This window comes from Bombina bombina, unplaced genomic scaffold (assembly GCF_027579735.1).
Source record: "Bombina bombina isolate aBomBom1 unplaced genomic scaffold, aBomBom1.pri scaffold_2780, whole genome shotgun sequence".
Lineage (NCBI taxonomy): Eukaryota > Metazoa > Chordata > Amphibia > Anura > Bombinatoridae > Bombina > Bombina bombina.
Window position 1 is genome coordinate 1 of NW_026510914.1, and position 18,073 is coordinate 18,073.

At 38.7% G+C, this 18,073-nt stretch overlaps 1 protein-coding gene across 1 annotated transcript; it reads left to right on the forward strand.

Annotated features, from left to right (window-relative positions):
* Positions 1–970: 970 nt before the first annotated feature.
* On the forward strand, positions 971–5,131 carry LOC128643523 (zinc finger protein 654-like; the record flags this gene model as incomplete). Its single annotated transcript, XM_053696366.1, has 2 exons — positions 971–1,150; positions 2,872–5,131. Coding segments are annotated over 2 exons (2,440 nt in total), but the record flags the coding sequence as incomplete, so codon positions are not given.
* Positions 5,132–18,073: the final 12,942 nt, after the last annotated feature.

Sequence of the window (18,073 nt, forward strand, 5' to 3'; positions counted from 1 at the left end):
AGCTACGAAATCTTTCCGTAAGACTTCTAGTCTATTTGTTATCTTTTCCGGTTCTAGGAAAGGCCAGAAAGCTTCTGCCATTTCTTTGGCATCTTGGTTGAAATCTTTAATTCATCTTGCCTATGTTGAGTCGGGTAAAATTCCGCCTCAGAGAATTACAGCTCATTCTACTAGGTCAGTATCTACTTCCTGGGCGTTTAGGAATGAAGCTTCGGTTGACCAGATCTGCAAAGCAGCAACTTGGTCCTCTTTGCATACTTTTACTAAATTCTACCATTTTGATGTATTTTCTTCTTCTGAAGCAGTTTTTGGTAGAAAAGTTCTTCAGGCAGCGGTTTCAGTTTGAATCTTCTGCTTATGTTTTTTGTTAAACTTTATTTTGGGTGTGGATTATTTTCAGCAGGAATTGGCTGTCTTTATTTTATCCCTCCCTCTCTAGTGACTCTTGTGTGGAAAGATCCACATCTTGGGTAGTCATTATCCCATACGTCACTAGCTCATGGACTCTTGTTAATTACATGAAAGAAAACATAATTTATGTAAGAACTTACCTGATAAATTCATTTCTTTCATATTAACAAGAGTCCATGAGGCCCACCCTTTTTTGTGGTGGTTATGATTTTTTTGTATAAAGCACAATTATTCCAATTCCTTATTTTATATGCTTCGCACTTTTTTTCTTATCACCCCACTTCTTGGCTATTCGTTAAACTGATTTGTGGGTGTGGTGAGGGGTGTATTTATAGGCATTTTAAGGTTTGGGAAACTTTGCCCCTCCTGGTAGGAATGTATATCCCATACGTCACTAGCTCATGGACTCTTGTTAATATGAAAGAAATGAATTTATCAGGTAAGTTCTTACATAAATTATGTTTTTATGTTTTTTCCACTCATGATAAGTCCAATATGTGAAGTAACTAATGCAGATTTAATTTTATTTTTTGTTTCTTTTTTCTTAATAAAATGATAGCTTCTTCATTATAAACATTTTTTATTTTGTCATTTTAGGGATTTAATTTTTCTTTGGAGCAAACTTCAGCTGAAACTAAACCATTCCAAGCAGCTCTTCATAGAAAGGTGCTATAACATGCTGAGGATTGCCACAAACTTAAAAGGGATCTTCCCTTTCATGAAAGCAATCATAAATGAAGTAAGTTCTTTTTTTTTATTTTATTTTTTTTTTAAATAGATTAGCACATTTAAATTTAAAAATAGTTGTTGATTTTATAGAATTTGTTGTGAAGGATTCATATATTTGGGTCATAAATTGACTTTAAATACAAATGTTCTATCGTAGTAAAGAGTAGCTGTTTAATGGGATCATATACAGAGTGGAGTATTTATACAGGAAGAATTGGCTGAAAATACATAAATGCCCACTCTGTGTATATCTTTACATTGGTACATAGATTCTGTTTAATAAGATTTATTTACTAGAAAAGAGCTTGCTTCTCCTAGCGAAAAATATAAGCCAATAGATTTGCTCATGCTTAGTAGGCTCTGTTGCCTCAGAGTACATGTATAGAAAGCTTGATATTTGAAGTAAATTGTAAGGGGGGGGGGTTGATTTTGTTTTTTGTCTTTGTTTTTATTTTTTTACTTTCATGTCCATTTTTAAATGTTCCTGTTGCAATAAGATTTATTTTTACTAGTTAGACCCATTAACCCCTTCCGCCATTTGGATGTGGGTATTACATCACATAGCACTATGCCTTTTATATTACTTTAGACAATTTGCATATACATCTATATCGCAAAATAATTGCATGTTGATTAAATATTCCTTCAGTATCCATATAAATAAAATTGAGTAGTATCAGTTGTTTAACATTGTAGTCTTAAATGTTAAAATATTTTTCAGACCTAATGAGATTTTTGTGTGTGTATATAGATGGATGGATAGATATATCTATCTCAAGTAGAAGGCACTCTCTGGTCTTTTCAAGTGTACTTTATTTGAAAAAGCATGACTTTTCCGGGAGACACTCTCCTTCCTCATTGTCCCCCCGAAACGTCACACTTTTTCAAATAAAATACACTTAAAAAGACCATAATGTGCCACCTTCTGCTTGGTGTTCTATTTAACCTTTTGGCATGCTGGCAGCTGATCTTAAGGTGAGAGTGCTCTTTCTTGACCTCTGTATGTATGATGTATGTATGAGATAGATAGATATAGATAGATATAGATAGATATAGATAGAGATAGATAGAGATAGATAGAGATAGATAGAGATAGAGATAGATAGAGATAGATAGAGATAGATAGAGATAGATAGAGATAGATAGAGATAGATAGATAGATAGATAGATAGATAGATAGAGATAGATAGATAGAGATAGATAGAGATAGATAGAGATAGATAGAGAGAGATAGAGAGAGATAGAGAGAGATAGAGATAGATAGAGATAGATAGAGATAGATAGAGATAGATAGAGATAGATAGATAGATAGATAGATAGATAGATAGAGATAGATAGATAGATAGAGATAGATAGATAGATATAGATAGATAGATATAGATAGATAGATATAGATAGATAGATAGATATAGATAGATAGATATAGATAGATAGATATAGATAGATAGATAGATAGATATAGATAGATAGATATAGATAGATAGATATAGATAGATATAGATAGATAGATAGATATAGATAGATAGATATAGATAGATAGATATAGATAGATAGATATAGATAGATAGATATAGATAGATATATATATATATATATATATATATATATATATATATATATATATATATATATATATATATATATATATATATATATAATCTATCTCTATCTATCTCCCTCCAATTTGATTATGCATCGTGTATATACTCGTTTATAAATTTTATTTTGCAGATTGGAGAGGCTGGTGTTCAGTTATCTGTGGAGCTGTGTGGCTGCGCTTTGCAGCTTGACCTTAATCATGATCCAGAAACAAAATCTTTAATTTATAAGACAATTGCATGTCTGCTACCCACTGACCTGGAGATTTGCAGGATCTGTGTTTTATCAGTTTTCTTTTTGGAGAGGACCATGGAAACTTATTATGCTGTGGAACGTTTATATAAATGCTCAGATGAGGATTACAATGAGTTTACAAGCTATGTAGAGAATCGTGTTCGGTTTGAGTTGCTTCCAATTCTAAAAAGGGGTTTAATATTTGATCCAGAGTTTTGGAGCTTCTCAATGATACAAGAAAACTGCTTTGCTTTCCTTCAAAATAAAACCTCTTTGGATAATGTAACAAACAAAGAAATTGTTACGCAGGCTTTGCCCATGGAAGCCACTAAATCTGTTAAAGACTTGATAAATGGGGTATTGGAGCTAGAACATTCAACAAATGTTAAGAGCTCTACAATCTTTGCTTCATATAAGATGGACCATAATAATGTTCCCAGGCATCTTTGTACTTTATGCAACAAAGAATTTCTTGGTGGTCATATATTTAGACATGCACAGGCTCATCAAAAAAGGGGTTGTTTTTCTTGTGTAATATGTGCACGAAAATTCAGAAATAGGTTTATTATGCTTAAGCATTTAAAGAGCCACATAAATAAAATACAGAGACGTCACATGGCTGCTCTTGCTGCTATTTCCAATGACACTCTTAATGAAACCCCAAATACAAATGAAGTGCATCTATCAGATGCTTCATCTCTGTGTATAGAAAATGAAAACTCCAGTAGTTCTACAAAAGAAGTATTGTCTGATGTATTGGTTGCTACCCATCAAGAATCTTCCCCTGAATCCTTAGTTCCTGTTGAAAATCATGTGATTGAAAATAATAATAATGACAAGCCTAATAATTTAACAGACTTAATTATTTCAGAAAATAATCTTGAGTTAATTGATAAGCAATTATTAGAGGAAAACTTAGATAGCAACATGCCTGATCTAGTTAAAATAAATGGATCTTTGTGTTCTATGAATGAAGATCCTGCTATCAAAGATAATGTCCTAAATCACCAAGATGTTTTCGAGTGTCCGGCTCAGGGATGTGATCGAACTTTCAAAAGGATATGTAACCTTAATAAGCATGCAAGGAAGACACATCCTACAGATTTAAAAGTACAGCAGCATATATTGACATGGAATAAGGGCAAGTGCCGTTTTTGTCAAAGGCTGTTTACAGATTCAAAACATTTTATAGAGCATCTCCAGAGACACGTGTATCCAAATGTCTACTTTTGTCCGTTTGTAAACTGCAATGAAAGCTTCAAGCTATCAGGTCAACTGACAGAACACAAGGCAAGTCACACAAAATGTATAGTTCAGTGTTCTTATATAAACTGTTGTGAACTTTTTGAAGACTTTTCGATGCTTTATAAACATGAAGCTCAGCACTATGAACAAACTGCCCTCAAGGCTGTTAATCCCTTAACTGCACTAGAGCCAAAATGCAATGCTACAGATTTTTCAGAACCTTTCAAACAAATACCAGCAGTCCCTAAAGAAAGCATGGATAAAATCAGAAAGCCAAAAGTTGTGGATTTCCCTGTTCCTATATGGAAGTCAAAGAAGGATTTAGCTGAACCAAAGACTTACACACAAACAGAGAAAAAAATGAATGGTTACGTTATTAGTCAGAACTCTCTTTTGGATAGTTCTACAACATCAGAAGTTAAGAATAATCCATCTCTGGTTTTGGAAGCAAATGTTGAAAGCCCCACAGATGAGGAAAAAAATATCAATGGATACAGTGTACGGGAAAAAACTCATGCTAACGATATCCACTTCAACTGTGCACACAGTACACAAAAACCTTTAGAAAATGTTTCAGATACTGTATTAGAGGGCCCCCAAGAAAGTTCTGCAGACCAGGAGCAAAATCCTTCTAAACCAAAATCAAATACTGGTATAGTGTCATGTGGTAAAGTGTGGCCTTTTTCTAGGCCATTGCCCTCAGCCTATCTAGATGAACAGTACATCAGTATGCCAAAACGGAGAAAAGCTGATGAGGAACACAAATTTGAAATAGATACTAATTGTACAAAATCAGTGGAGATGTTCAGATGTGGAAAGTGCCTAACAAATTACTGTAGCTCTGAAGCACTTGAGAAACACAGAGCACAAAATAAGTGTCAGCAGTATTTTGGGTTTGATTCAGATGATGAAAGTAAGTAAACAAATGATGTATAACTGTATCTCCGTTCTCCGGTATTGTGTTGTAGTTTTGTAAAACTGCTGAGGTATATAGATACTCAATGTTATTTATGGCACACTCCTTCCTGGCTGCTAATTTTTGGAATTCTACATGATACTGGCTTTTCAGTATGTCCTTGCTCTTATGTTTGATATTAAGTTGAGGTTTGTGTCGGTGCAAAAATCTTTTATAATGCAGCCAAAAGAAACACTTATCTGGCATTTACTAAAACAACTATAATTGTAAGGGATTTATTATCAGGGCTTATACTTTTTTTTTTTTTTTTTTAAGGGACATTATACACCCCACAAAAATATGGGCTATTTAAATAAAGCACCAAAAGAAGATAGTTTGTAATTGACATGCTTTACAATTTTGCAATTTACAAGCTAAAGCTTGTAAAAAATCATGATAAACCTTGGAGGGATTGGGATTTCACAAACTAAGAATACGTACATAATACACACAGCTAGATAGCAAGGTTTTTTTCACCTCACTCCTTAGCTAGTGTCCTTACAGCCAGCCCCCCTCTGTGTAATTGCTAATGCATGTCAATTACAATCCCCTCACCTAGCACCTTTTCTCTCCCTGACTGCTCCATGGCATTCTGCAGATACAAGCAGAATATTTCACAAACCGCTCTGTGAAATATGTTCCTGTGATGTTTTACAGAGCTGTTTGGAAAATATTTAGAGGGAGGACAGAGGCTGGATCGGCTGAAACCTTCAGTAGGCAGATCTGCCACTAACATCTCATACAATGTATATTTCTTTCATGTAATTGGCAAGAGTCCGTGAGCTAGTGACGTATGGGATATACAATCCTACCAGGAGGGGCAACGTTTCCCAAACCGCAAAATGCCTATAAATACACCCCTCACCACACTCACAATTCAGTTTTACAAACTTTGTCTCCTATGGCGGTGGTGAAGTAAGTTTGTGCTAAGATTTCTACGTTGATATGCGCCTCTCAGCATTTTGAAGCCTGATTCCTCAGAGTACAGTGAATGTCAGAGGGATGTAAAGGCAGTATCACCTTTTGAATGCAATGGTTTTCCTCACGGGAGATCTATTTCATAGGTTTTCTGTTATCGGTCGTAGATTCATCTCCTACCTCCCCTTTCAGATCGACGATATACTCTAATTCCATTACCTCTACTGATAACCGTTTCAGTACTGGTTTTGCCATCTGCTATATGTGTATGGGCGTCTTTTGGTAAGTATGTTTTCATTACTTAAGACACTCTCAGCTATGGTTTGGCACTTTTATGTATTTATATAAAGTTCTAAATATGTGTTGTACTTATATTTGCCATGATTCAGGTTTCAGTATATTTCCTTTTGCAGACTGTCGTTTCATATCTGGGAAATGCATTTTTTAGGAAAATTTATTTCTTACCTGGGGTATAGTCTTTTTTTCAATTGACTGTCATTTTAAATTTGCGGGCAGAATTATGCTCGCTGGGTGCAAAATGCCAAAGTATATTGCGTCATTTTTTGCGCAAGATTATTTTGTGGCGCCAAGTTACGTTCGATGATGCAAATTCGTCATTTCCGGGCGTCTTTGTCGGCGCAGAGTCCTTTCACAAGGTTGCGTCTTCTATGACGCGAGTGTCATTTCCAAATGTTGTTAGCGCCAAAAAATTCTCTGTTTGTGCGTCATACTTGGCGCCAAATATTTTCATTATTTTAACCCCTTAATGACAACTGACATACCAGGTACGTCATGCAAAAACTGTTAATGACAATAGACGTACCTGGTACGTCAGTTGTCTAACAGAGTGCTGGAAGTGATCACAATCGCTTCCAGCAGCTCTGAGGGTATTGCAGTGATGCCTCGATATGGAGGCATCCTGCAATACCCCTTTACAAGCCTCCGATGCAGAGAGAGCCACTCTGTGGCCCTCTCTGCACAGGTAGTGATGGTGCCGTTGTCCGGATGGGAGGAGGGAGCGCGTGCACGATGCGCGCGCATGTGCGCGTGTGTGCACGGGGGCGCATTAGCCACACTGACACCAATGAAGGAAGGATCGGGGAGGGGGTGGGGGTGGGGGTATATGACACATATAAAAGGATCGGGGAGGGGGTGGGGGTATTGTGGGGGGGCTGCTACACTACAGAAATAATAAAAAAAAAAAAGAAAAGTTATAAATAAAATTAAAATAATTTGGTTTGTGGGGCCAAACTGGGTACTGGCAGACAGCTGCCAGTACCCAAGATGGCGGGAATTAGGTAGGGGAGAGGGTTAGAGAGCTGGAGGGGGGATCAGGGAGGTTGGTGCTAAGGCAGGGGTCCATCACAACTAAAATATGTTATTATTTTTATTTAAAAAAAAACAAAAAACTCTTATTTAGTACTGGCAGACTTTCTGCCAGTACTTAAGATGGCGGGAACAATTGTGGGGTGGGGGAGGGAAGAGAGCTGTTTGGGAGGGATCAGGGGGTGGGATGTGTCAGGTGGGAGGCTGATCTCTAAAATTAACCCTGCAAGCTCCCTACAAGCTACCTAATTTAACCCCTTCACTGCTGGGCATAATTCACGTGTGGTGCACAGCAGCATTTAGCGGCCTTCTAATTACCAAAAAGCAACGCCAAAGCCATATAAGTCTGCTATTTCTGAACAAAGGGGATCCCAGAGAAGCTTTTACAACAATTTCTGCCATAATAGCACAAGCTGTTTGTAAATAATTTCAGTGAGAAACCTAAAATTGTGAAAAATGTAAAGTTTTTTTTTTTATTTTATTTTATTTGCTCGCATTTGGCGGTGAAATGGTGGCATAAAATATACCAAAATGGGCCTAGATCAATACTTGGGGTTGTCTACTACACTAAAGCTAAAATTAACCCTACAAGCTCCCTAATTAACCCCTTCACTCCTGGGCATAAAACACGTGTGGTGCGCAGCGACATTTAGCGGCCTTCTAATTACCAAAAAGCAACCACAAAGCAATATAAGTCTGTTATTTCTGGAAAAGGGGATCCCAGAGAAGTATTTACAACCATTTGTGCCATAATTGCAGAAGCTGTTTGTAAATAATTTCAGTGGGAAACCTAAAGTTTGTGAAAAAGTGAACTTTTTTTTTTTTTTTTAGCGCATTTGGTGGTGAAATGGTGGCATGAAATATACCAAAATGGGCCTAGATCAATACTTTGGGATGTCTTCTAAAAAAAAATATATACATGTCAAGGGATATTCAGGTATTCCTGACAGATATCAGGGTTCCAAAGTAACTAGCGCTAATTTTGAAAAAAAGTGGTTTGGAAATAGCAAAGTGCTACTTGTATTTATTGCCCCATAAATTGCAAAAAAAGCAAAGAACGTGTAAACATTGGGTATTTCTAAACTCAGGACAAAATTTATAAACTATTTAGCCTGGTTGTTTTTTGGTGATTGTAGATGTGTAACAGATTTTGGGGGTCAAAGTTAGAAAAAGTGTGTTTTTTTCCATTTTTTCCTCATATTTTATCATTTTATTTTTAGTAAATTATAAGATATGATGAAAATAATGGTATTTTTAGAAAGTCCATTTAATGACGAGAAAAACTGTATATAATATGTGTGGGTACAGTAAACGAGTAAGAGGAAAATTACAGCTAAACACAAGCACTGCAAAAATGTAAAAATAGCCATTGTCATTAAGGGTAAGAAAATTGAAAAATGGTCCGGTCATTAAGGGGTTAAACCCCATTCCTATATGCCTCTTGCCTTTTTTCTCTTTCAGAGTGCTATTCCTGAAACTGCCATATAAGGAAATTGATAATTTTGCTTTATATGTTTTTTCTCTTACATTTGCAAGATGTCTCAATCTGATCCTGTCTCAGAAATCACTGTTGGAACCCTGCTGACTGATAACAGTTCTACCAAAGCTAAATTCATTTGTTGTAATCTTGTGGAGATTATATCTCCAGCTGTGGTTTGTAATAAGTTGTCATGATAAACTTTTACATGCAGAGAATGTGTCCATCAGTAATAGTACATTGCCTTTTGCTGTTCCTTTAACATTTAATGTACAAGATATATCTGTGAATTTATAATAATTTATTTCTGATTCTATTCAGAAGGCCATTCCGCCTTCTAATGAATGTAAAGGTCTTGTAAAACTTCTCATAAAGTTGATGAAATTTCAAATGACTGATAACATACTGAATTATCCTCCTCTGATGAGGATCTATCTGATTCAGAAGATCCTTCCTCAGATATTGACACTTACAAATCTACTTATTTATTTTTGGAGTACATTCGTTCTTTGTTAAAGAAGTGTTGATTAATTAGGTTATTGAGGCTTAAATACAAGATAATCACAGAGGTTATAAGTATATTATTATAACTGTGTTGGTTATGCCTAACTGGGGAATGGGTAATAAAGGGATTATCTATCTTTTAAAACAATAAAAATTCTGGTGTAGACTGTCCCTTTAAAGGTTTTTTTAAAAATGAATTGTATCCTTTGCCAGCAGTTACATTGGAGTTTTGGGAAAAGATTCCCTACGTTGTTGGGCTATCTCTACTCTTGTTTAGCGTACTACTATTCCTATGGAAGATACTACTTCTTTTTTTAAGATCCTTTAGATAGGAACTTTAATCTTATCTAAAGAAAGCCTATTTATATTCAGGTCATCTTCTCAGGCCTGCATTTTCTTTGGCTGATGTAGCTGCATCAACTTTTTGGTTGGAAAATTAGCGCAACAAGAATTGGATTATGATTTGTCTAGCATTGTTCGCTTGCTTCAACATGCTATTCAGTTTATTTGTGATGCCATTTTCTCCAACATAGGTGTGTCCGGTCCACGGCGTCATCCTTACTTGTGGGATATTCTCTTCCCCAACAGGAAATGGCAAAGAGCCCAGCAAAGCTGGTCACATGATCCCTCCTAGGCTCCGCCTTCCCCAGTCATTCTCTTTGCCGTTGCACAGGCAACATCTCCACGGAGATGGCTTAGAGTTTTTTGGTGTTTAAATGTAGTTTTATTCTTCAATCAAGAGTTTGTTATTTTAAAATAGTGCTGGTATGTACTATTTACTCTGAAACAGAAAAGAGATGAAGATTTCTGTTTGTAAGAGGAAGATGATTTTAGCAACCGTTACTAAAATCGATGGCTGTTTCCACACAGGACTGTTGAGATGAAGTAACTTCAGTTGGGGGAAACAGTGGGCAGACTTTGCTGCTTGAGGTATGACACATTTCTAACAAGACTTGGTAATGCTGGAAGCTGTCATTTTCCCTATGGGATCCGGTAAGCCATTTTCTTAGTTTTAAATATAAGAATAAAGGGCTTCACAAGGGCTTTAAAGACTGGTAGACATTTTTCTGGGCTAAAACGATTACTTTATAAGCATATTTAATGGTTTATAACTTTGAAGAGTTATTTTAATCTTGGGAATTCTGTTAAAAAAAACGGCAGGCACTGTATTGGACACCTTTTTCACTGGGGGCCTTTTCTAGTCATAGGCAGAGCCTCATTTTTTCGCGCCACTAATGCGCAGTTGTTTTTGAGAAGCAAGGCATGCAGATGCATGTGTGAGGAGCTCAGATCCACTGAAAAATCTTATTGAAGGCGTCATTTGGTATCGTATTCCCCTCTGGGCTTGGTTGGGTCTCAGCAAAGCAGATACCAGGGACTGTATAGGGGTTAAATGTAAAAACGGCTCCGGTTCCGTTATTTTAAGAGTTAAAGCTTTCAAATTTGGTGTGCAATACTTTTAAGGCTTTAAGACACTGTGGTGAAATTTTGGTGAATTTTGAACAATTCCTTCATACTTTTTCACATATTCAGTAATAAAGTGTGTTCAGTTTAAAATTTAAAGTGACAGTAACGGTTTTATTTTAAAACGTTTTTTGTGCTTTGTTATCAAGTTTATGCCTATTAACATGTCTGAACCATCAGATAGACGATGTTCTGTATGTTCGGAAGCCAAGGTTCCTCTCCATTTAAATATATGTGATGAATGTGACAAACAAAGTAGGGACAATGATGCCACTGATAATAATGTTGCCCAAAATGATTCCTTAAGTGAGGGGAGTAAGCATGGTACTGCATCATCTCCTTCTATGTCTACACCAGTCTTGCCCACTCAGGAGGTCCCTAGTTCATCTAGTGCGCCAATCCTCCTTACTATGCAACAATTAACGGCTGTAATGGATAATTCTATTAAAAACATTTTAGCCAAAATGCCCACTTATTAGCGAAAGCGCGACTGCTCTGTTTTAGATACTGAAGAGCATGAGGACGCTGATGATAATGGTTCTGACATGCCCTTACACCAGTCTGAAGGGGCCAGGGAGGTTTTGTCTGAGGGAGAAATTTCAGATTCAGGAAAAATTTCTCAACAAGCTGAACCTGACGTTATTACATTCAAATTTAAATTGGAACATCTCCGCGCTCTGCTTAAGGAGGTGTTATCTACTCTGGATGATTGTGACAATTTGGTCATTCCAGAGAAATTATGTAAGATGGACAAGTTCCTAGAGGTCCCGGTGCCCCCCGAAGCTTTTCCTATACCCAAGCGGGTGGCGGACATTGTAAATAAAGAATGGGAAAGGCCCGGCATACCTTTTGTCCCTCCCCCTATATTTAAGAAATTATTTCCTATGGTCGACCCCAGGAAGGACTTATGGCAGACAGTCCCCAAGGTCGAGGGGGCGGTTTCTACTCTAAACAAACGCACTACTATCCCTATAGAAGATAGTTGTGCTTTCAAAGATCCTATGGATAAAAAATTAGAGGGTTTGCTTAAAAAGATGTTTGTTCAGCAAGGTTACCTTCTACAACCAATTTCATGCATTGTTCCTGTCACTACAGCAGCGTGTTTCTGGTTCGAAGAACTAGAAAAGTCGCTCAATAAAGAATCTTCTTATGAGGAGGTTATGGACAGAGTTCAAGCACTTAAATTGGTTAACTCTTTTACCTTAGACGCCACTTTGCAATTAGCTAGATTAGCGGCGAAAAATTCAGGTTTTGCTATTGTGGCGCGCAGAGCGCTTTGGCTAAAGTCTTGGTCAGCGGATGTGTCCTCCAAGAACAAATTGCTTAACATCCCTTTCAAGGGGAAAACGCTGTTTGGCCCTGACTTGAAAGAGATTATTTCAGACATCACTGGGGGAAAGGGCCACACCCTTCCTCAGGATAGGTCTTTTAAGGCTAAAAATAAAACAAATTTTCGTCCCTTTCGCAGAAACGGACCAGCCTCAAATTCTACATCCTCTAAGCAAGAGGGTAATTCTTCTCAAACCAAGCCAGCCTGGAGACCGATGCAAGGCTGGAACAAAGGTAAGCAGGCCAAGAAGCCTGCTACCGCTACTAAGACGGCATGAGATGTTGGCCCCCGATCCGGGATCGGATCTGGTGGGGGGCAGACTCTCTCTCTTCGCTCAGGCTTGGGCAAGAGATGTTCAGGATCCTTGGGCGCTAGAAATAGTTTCTCAAGGTTATCTCCTGGAATTCAAGGAACTACCCCCAAGGGGAAGGTTCCACAGGTCTCAATTGTCTTCAGACCAAATAAAAAGACAGGCATTCTTATATTGTGTAGAAGACCTGTTAAAAATGGGAGTGATTCATCCTGTTCCATTAGGAGAACAAGGGATGGGGTTTTACTCCAATCTGTTCATAGTTCCCAAAAAAGAGGGAACATTCAGGCCAATTTTGGATCTCAAGATCCTAAACAAATTTCTCAGGGTTCCATCGTTCAAAATGGAAACCATTCGGACAATTCTTCCTACCATCCAGGCAGGTCAATTCATGACCACGGTGGATTTAAAGGATGCGTATCTACATATTCCTATCTACAAGGAACATCATCGATTCCTAAGGTTTGCTTTTCTGGACAAGCATTACCAGTTTGTGGCACTTCCATTCGGATTAGCCACTGCTCCAAGAATTTTCACAAAGGTACTAGGGTCCCTTCTAGCGGTGCTAAGGCCAAGGGGCATTGCAGTAGTACCTTACTTGGACGACATACTGATTCAAGCGTCGTCTCTGCCACAAGCAAAGGCTCATACGGACATTGTCCTAGCCTTTCTCAGATCTCACGGGTGGAAAGTGAACGTAGAAAAAAGTTCTCTATTCCCGTCAACAAGAGTTCCCTTCTTGGGAACAATAATAGACTCCTTAGAAATGAAGATTTTTCTGACAGAGGCCAGAAAATCAAAACTTCTAAGCTCTTGTCAAGTACTTCATTCTGTTCTTCTTCCTTCCATAGGTAGATCAGAGGACCAGAGATTCACTCCGTTGGTGGCTGACCCTGGACAACCTGTCACAAGGGATGAGCTTCCGCAGACCAGAGTGGGTCATTGTCACGACCGACGCCAGTCTGGTGGGCTGGGGCGCGGTCTGGGAACCCCTGAAAGCTCAGGGTCTATGGTCTCGGGAAGAATCTCTTCTCCCGATAAACATTCTGGAACTGAGAGCGATATTCAATGCTCTCAAGGCTTGGCCTAAACTAGCAAAGGCCAAATTCATAAGGTTTCAATCAGACAACATGACGACTGTTGCATATATCAACCATCAGGGGGGAACAAGGAGTTCCCTGGCGATGGAAGAAGTGACCAAAATAATTCAATGGGCGGAGATTCACTCCTGCCACTTGTCTGCAATCCACATCCCAGGAGTGGAAAATTGGGAAGCGGATTTTCTGAGTCGTCAGACATTTCATCCGGGGGAGTGGGAACTCCATCCGGAAATCTTTGCCCAAATAACTCAATTATGGGGCATTCCAGACATGGATCTGATGGCGTCTCGTCAGAACTTTCAAGGTTCCTTGCTACGGGTCCAGATCCAGGGATCCCAAGGCGACTCTAGTAGATGCACTAGTAGCGCCCTGGACCTTCAACCTAGCTTATGTATTCCCACCGTTTCCTCTCATTCCCAGGCTGGTAGCCAGGATTAATCAGGAGAGGGCTTCGGTGATCTTGATAGCTCCTGCGTGGCCACGCAGAACTTGGTATGCAGACCTGGTGAATATGTCATCGGCTCCACCATGGAAGCTACCTTTGAGACGGGACCTTCTTGTTCAAGGTCCGTTCGAACATCCGAATCTGGCCTCACTCCAACTGACTGCTTGGAGATTGAACGCTTGATTTTATCAAAGCGTGGGTTCTCAGATTCTGTCATTGATACTCTTATTCAGGCTAGAAAGCCTGTAACTAGAAAAATTTACCATAAAATATGGAAAAAATATATCTGTTGGTGCGAATCTAAAGGATTCCCATGGAACAAGATAAAAATTCCTAAGATTCTATCCTTTCTACAAGAGGGTTTGGAGAAAGGATTATCTGCAAGTTCTTTGAAGGGACAGATTTCTGCTTTATCTGTTTTACTTCACAAAAAGCTGGAGGCTGTGCCAGATGTTCAAGCTTTTGTTCAGGCTCTGGTTAGAATCAAGCCTGTTTACAAACCTTTGACTCCTCCTTGGAGTCTCAATTTAGTTCTTTCAGTTCTTCAAGGGGTTCCGTTTGAACCCTTACATTCCGTAGATATTAAGTTATTATCTTGGAAAGTTTTGTTTTTGGTTGCAATTTCTTCTGCTAGAAGAGTTTCAGAGTTATCTGCTCTGCAGTGTTCTCCTCCTTATCTGGTGTTCCATGCAGATAAGGTGGTTTTGCGTACTAAACCTGGTTTTCTTCCGAAAGTTGTTTCTAACAAAAATATTAACCAGGAGATAGTTGTGCCTTCTTTGTGTCCGAATCCAGTTTCAAAGAAGGAACGTTTGTTGCACAATTTGGATGTAGTTCGTGCTCTAAAATTCTATTTAGAGGCTACAAAGGATTTCAGACAAACATCTTCCTTGTTTGTTGTTTATTCTGGTAAAAGGAGAGGTCAAAAAGCAACTTCTACCTCTCTCTCTTTTTGGCTTAAAAGCATCATCCGATTGGCTTATGAGACTGCCGGACGGCAGCCTCCTGAAAGAATCACAGCTCATTCCACTAGGGCTGTGGCTTCCACATGGGCCTTCAAGAACGAGGCTTCTGTTGATCAGATATGTAAGGCAGCGACTTGGTCTTCACTGCACACTTTTACCAAATTTTACAAATTTGATACTTTTGCTTCTTCGGAGGCTATTTTTGGGAGAAAGGTTTTGCAAGCCGTGGTGCCTTCCATCTAGGTGACCTGATTTGCTCCCTCCCATCATCCGTGTCCTAAAGCTTTGGTATTGGTTCCCACAAGTAAGGATGACGCCGTGGACCGGACACACCTATGTTGGAGAAAACAGAATTTATGCTTACCTGATAAATTACTTTCTCCAACGGTGTGTCCTGTCCACGGCCCGCCCTGGTTTTTTAATCAGGTCTGATGAATTATTTTCTCTAACTACAGTCACCACGGTATCATATGATTTCTCCTATGCATATTCCTCCTTTACGTCGGTCGAATGACTGGGGAAGGCGGAGCCTAGGAGGGATCATGCCATTTCCTGTTGGGGAAGAGAATATCCCACAAGTAAGGATGACGCCGTGGACCGGACACACCGTTGGAGAAAGTAATTTATCAGGTAAGCATAAATTCTGTTTTTTTTTTTTTTTTTTCCAATCAAAATTGATGTTAAATCTGTTTCTTTTACAAAGATATGACAAGTCCACGGATTTCATCCTTACTTGTGGGATATTACCCTCCTGCTAACAGGAAGTGACAAAGAGCACCACAGCAGAGCTATATATATAGCCCCTCCCCTTCCCCTCCACCCTCAGTTATTCTCTTTGCCTGTGTTATACTAGGAAGAAGTAAAGTGAGGTGCTAGTTTTAGATTCTTCAATCAAGAAGTTTTTTATTTTAAATGTTACCGGTGTGTACGATTTTCCTCGGGGTTATGGAAGAAGATTTCTGCCCTGAGGTTGATGATCTTAGCAGTTGTAACTAAGATCCACGCTGGTTCCCACAAGACTTCGGAAGGTAGCACATGAGACATCTTCAGTGTGGAGACCGGTTTCATTCTACAAGCAGCATTAAGGTATGTGCAGCCTTTTATTTCTGAAGAGACTTGATATATCAGAACTGGGTGGCATTTATTTTCCTATATGGGAATGGGGTAAGCAGTAGGCCTGTTTCACAGAAGGGTGTTACTGGAATCCCTTTTATTATTTTGAAATAAGGGCATGATATGACACTCTGGGAGAGGCATAAGGACTTTATATCGTTAAGCAGTTTAACGATTGTGTAGTTTTTTTATTTATATATACAGCATGACTTGCTGGGATGTGTTTGGGGTGTGTTTGTGTTCCACTTGGTTGTATGATAAACCGCTTCCCATGCGGTTGTGTTTGGGCCTACTCCAACTTCGGCCATAAAGGGTGGGGCTTGTCTTCGTGCGCTCAGATGCGCACTTCCTTCTGACAGAGGAGCAGTAACTCAATTTTGCTCCTGGACAGTAGTCTCTGGCTTGGAGTGTTGGCTATTCATTTTGAAGTACCCTGGGGGCAGGTAGTCGCCACAGCAGTGCTGTGGCGAGGTGCAGAGGGTGTTTTTGTGTAAACTGATATATTTTTCACTTTAGAGTTTTATTTTTCACCTTTCTCATAGGGTGCAATATTTTTTGGGTATACTAATTAGTTTTAGATAATTTTGGTAGCAAATTAATGTTATTTAAGCAGTTTTGGAAAAATTGTTCACTTTTTCTTTCTTAAAGGCACAGTACACGTTTTTCAAAGTTTTATTTAAAGCAATAAGGTGTTTAAACTACTTTTGTGGCTATTAGTCTGTTCAACATGTCTGACATTGAGGATTCTCATTGTTCTATGTGTTTAGAAGCTATTGTGGAACCCCCTCTTACATTGTGTACCTCTTGTACTAAAAGGGCCTTACATTGTAAAGACCATATTTTAGGTCAAGATAGTGTGCCTAAGGATGATTCTCAATCTGAAGAGAATCAGGTTATGCCATCCAATTCTCCCCAAGTGTCACAACCTTTAACGCCCACACAAGCGACGCCAAGTACCTCTAGTGCGTCTAATTCCTTTACTCTGCAGGAGATGGCTGCATTTATGTCAACTACCCTTACAGAGGTATTATCTAAATTTCCAGTGTTGCAGGGTAAAACGCAGTAGGTCAGGTATTAATGTAAATACTGAATCCTCTGATATTTTATTAGCTATTTCTGATGTACACTCACAGTGTTCTGAGTTGGGGGTCAGGGAATTGCTGTCTGAGGGAGAAATTTCAGATTCTGGGAATGTTACCTCAGACAGATTCGGATGTTATGTCCTTTAAATTTAAGCTTGAACACCTCCGTCTGTTAGGGAGGTCTTAGCGACTCTGGATGATTGTGATCCTATTATGATACCACCAAAGAAATTGTGTCAAATGGACAAATATCTAGAAGTGCCTACTTATACTGATGTTTTTCCGGTTCCTAAAAGAATTTTGGAAATTATTAAGAAGGGATGGGATAGACCAGGTATACCATTTTCTCCCCCTCCTACTTTTAAGAAAATGTTTCCCATATCGGACACCATTCGGGACTTGTGGCAAACGGTCCCTAAGGTGGAGGGAGCTATATCTACCCTGGCTAAGCGTACAACTATACCCATTGAGGACAGTTGTGCTTTCAAAGACCATATGGATAAAAAATTAGAGGGTCTCCTAAAGAAACTGTTTATTAATCAGGGTTTTCTTTTACAACCTACTGCTTGCATTGTTCCAGTAACTACTGCAGCAGCTTTTTGGTTTGAAGCTCTGGAAGAGTCCCTGAAGGTTGAGACTCTGTTAGATGATATTTTGGATAGAATTAAGGCTCTCAAGTTAGCTAATTCTTTTATTACTGATGCCGCTTTTCAAATTGCTAAATTAGCAGCGAAAAATGCAGGATTTGCTTTTTTAGAGCGTTGTGGCTAAAATCTTGGTCTGCTGATGTGTCATCAAAGCATAAGCTTTTAGCTATTCCTTTTAAAGGTTAGACCCTTTTCGTGCCAGAATTGAAGCGAATAATT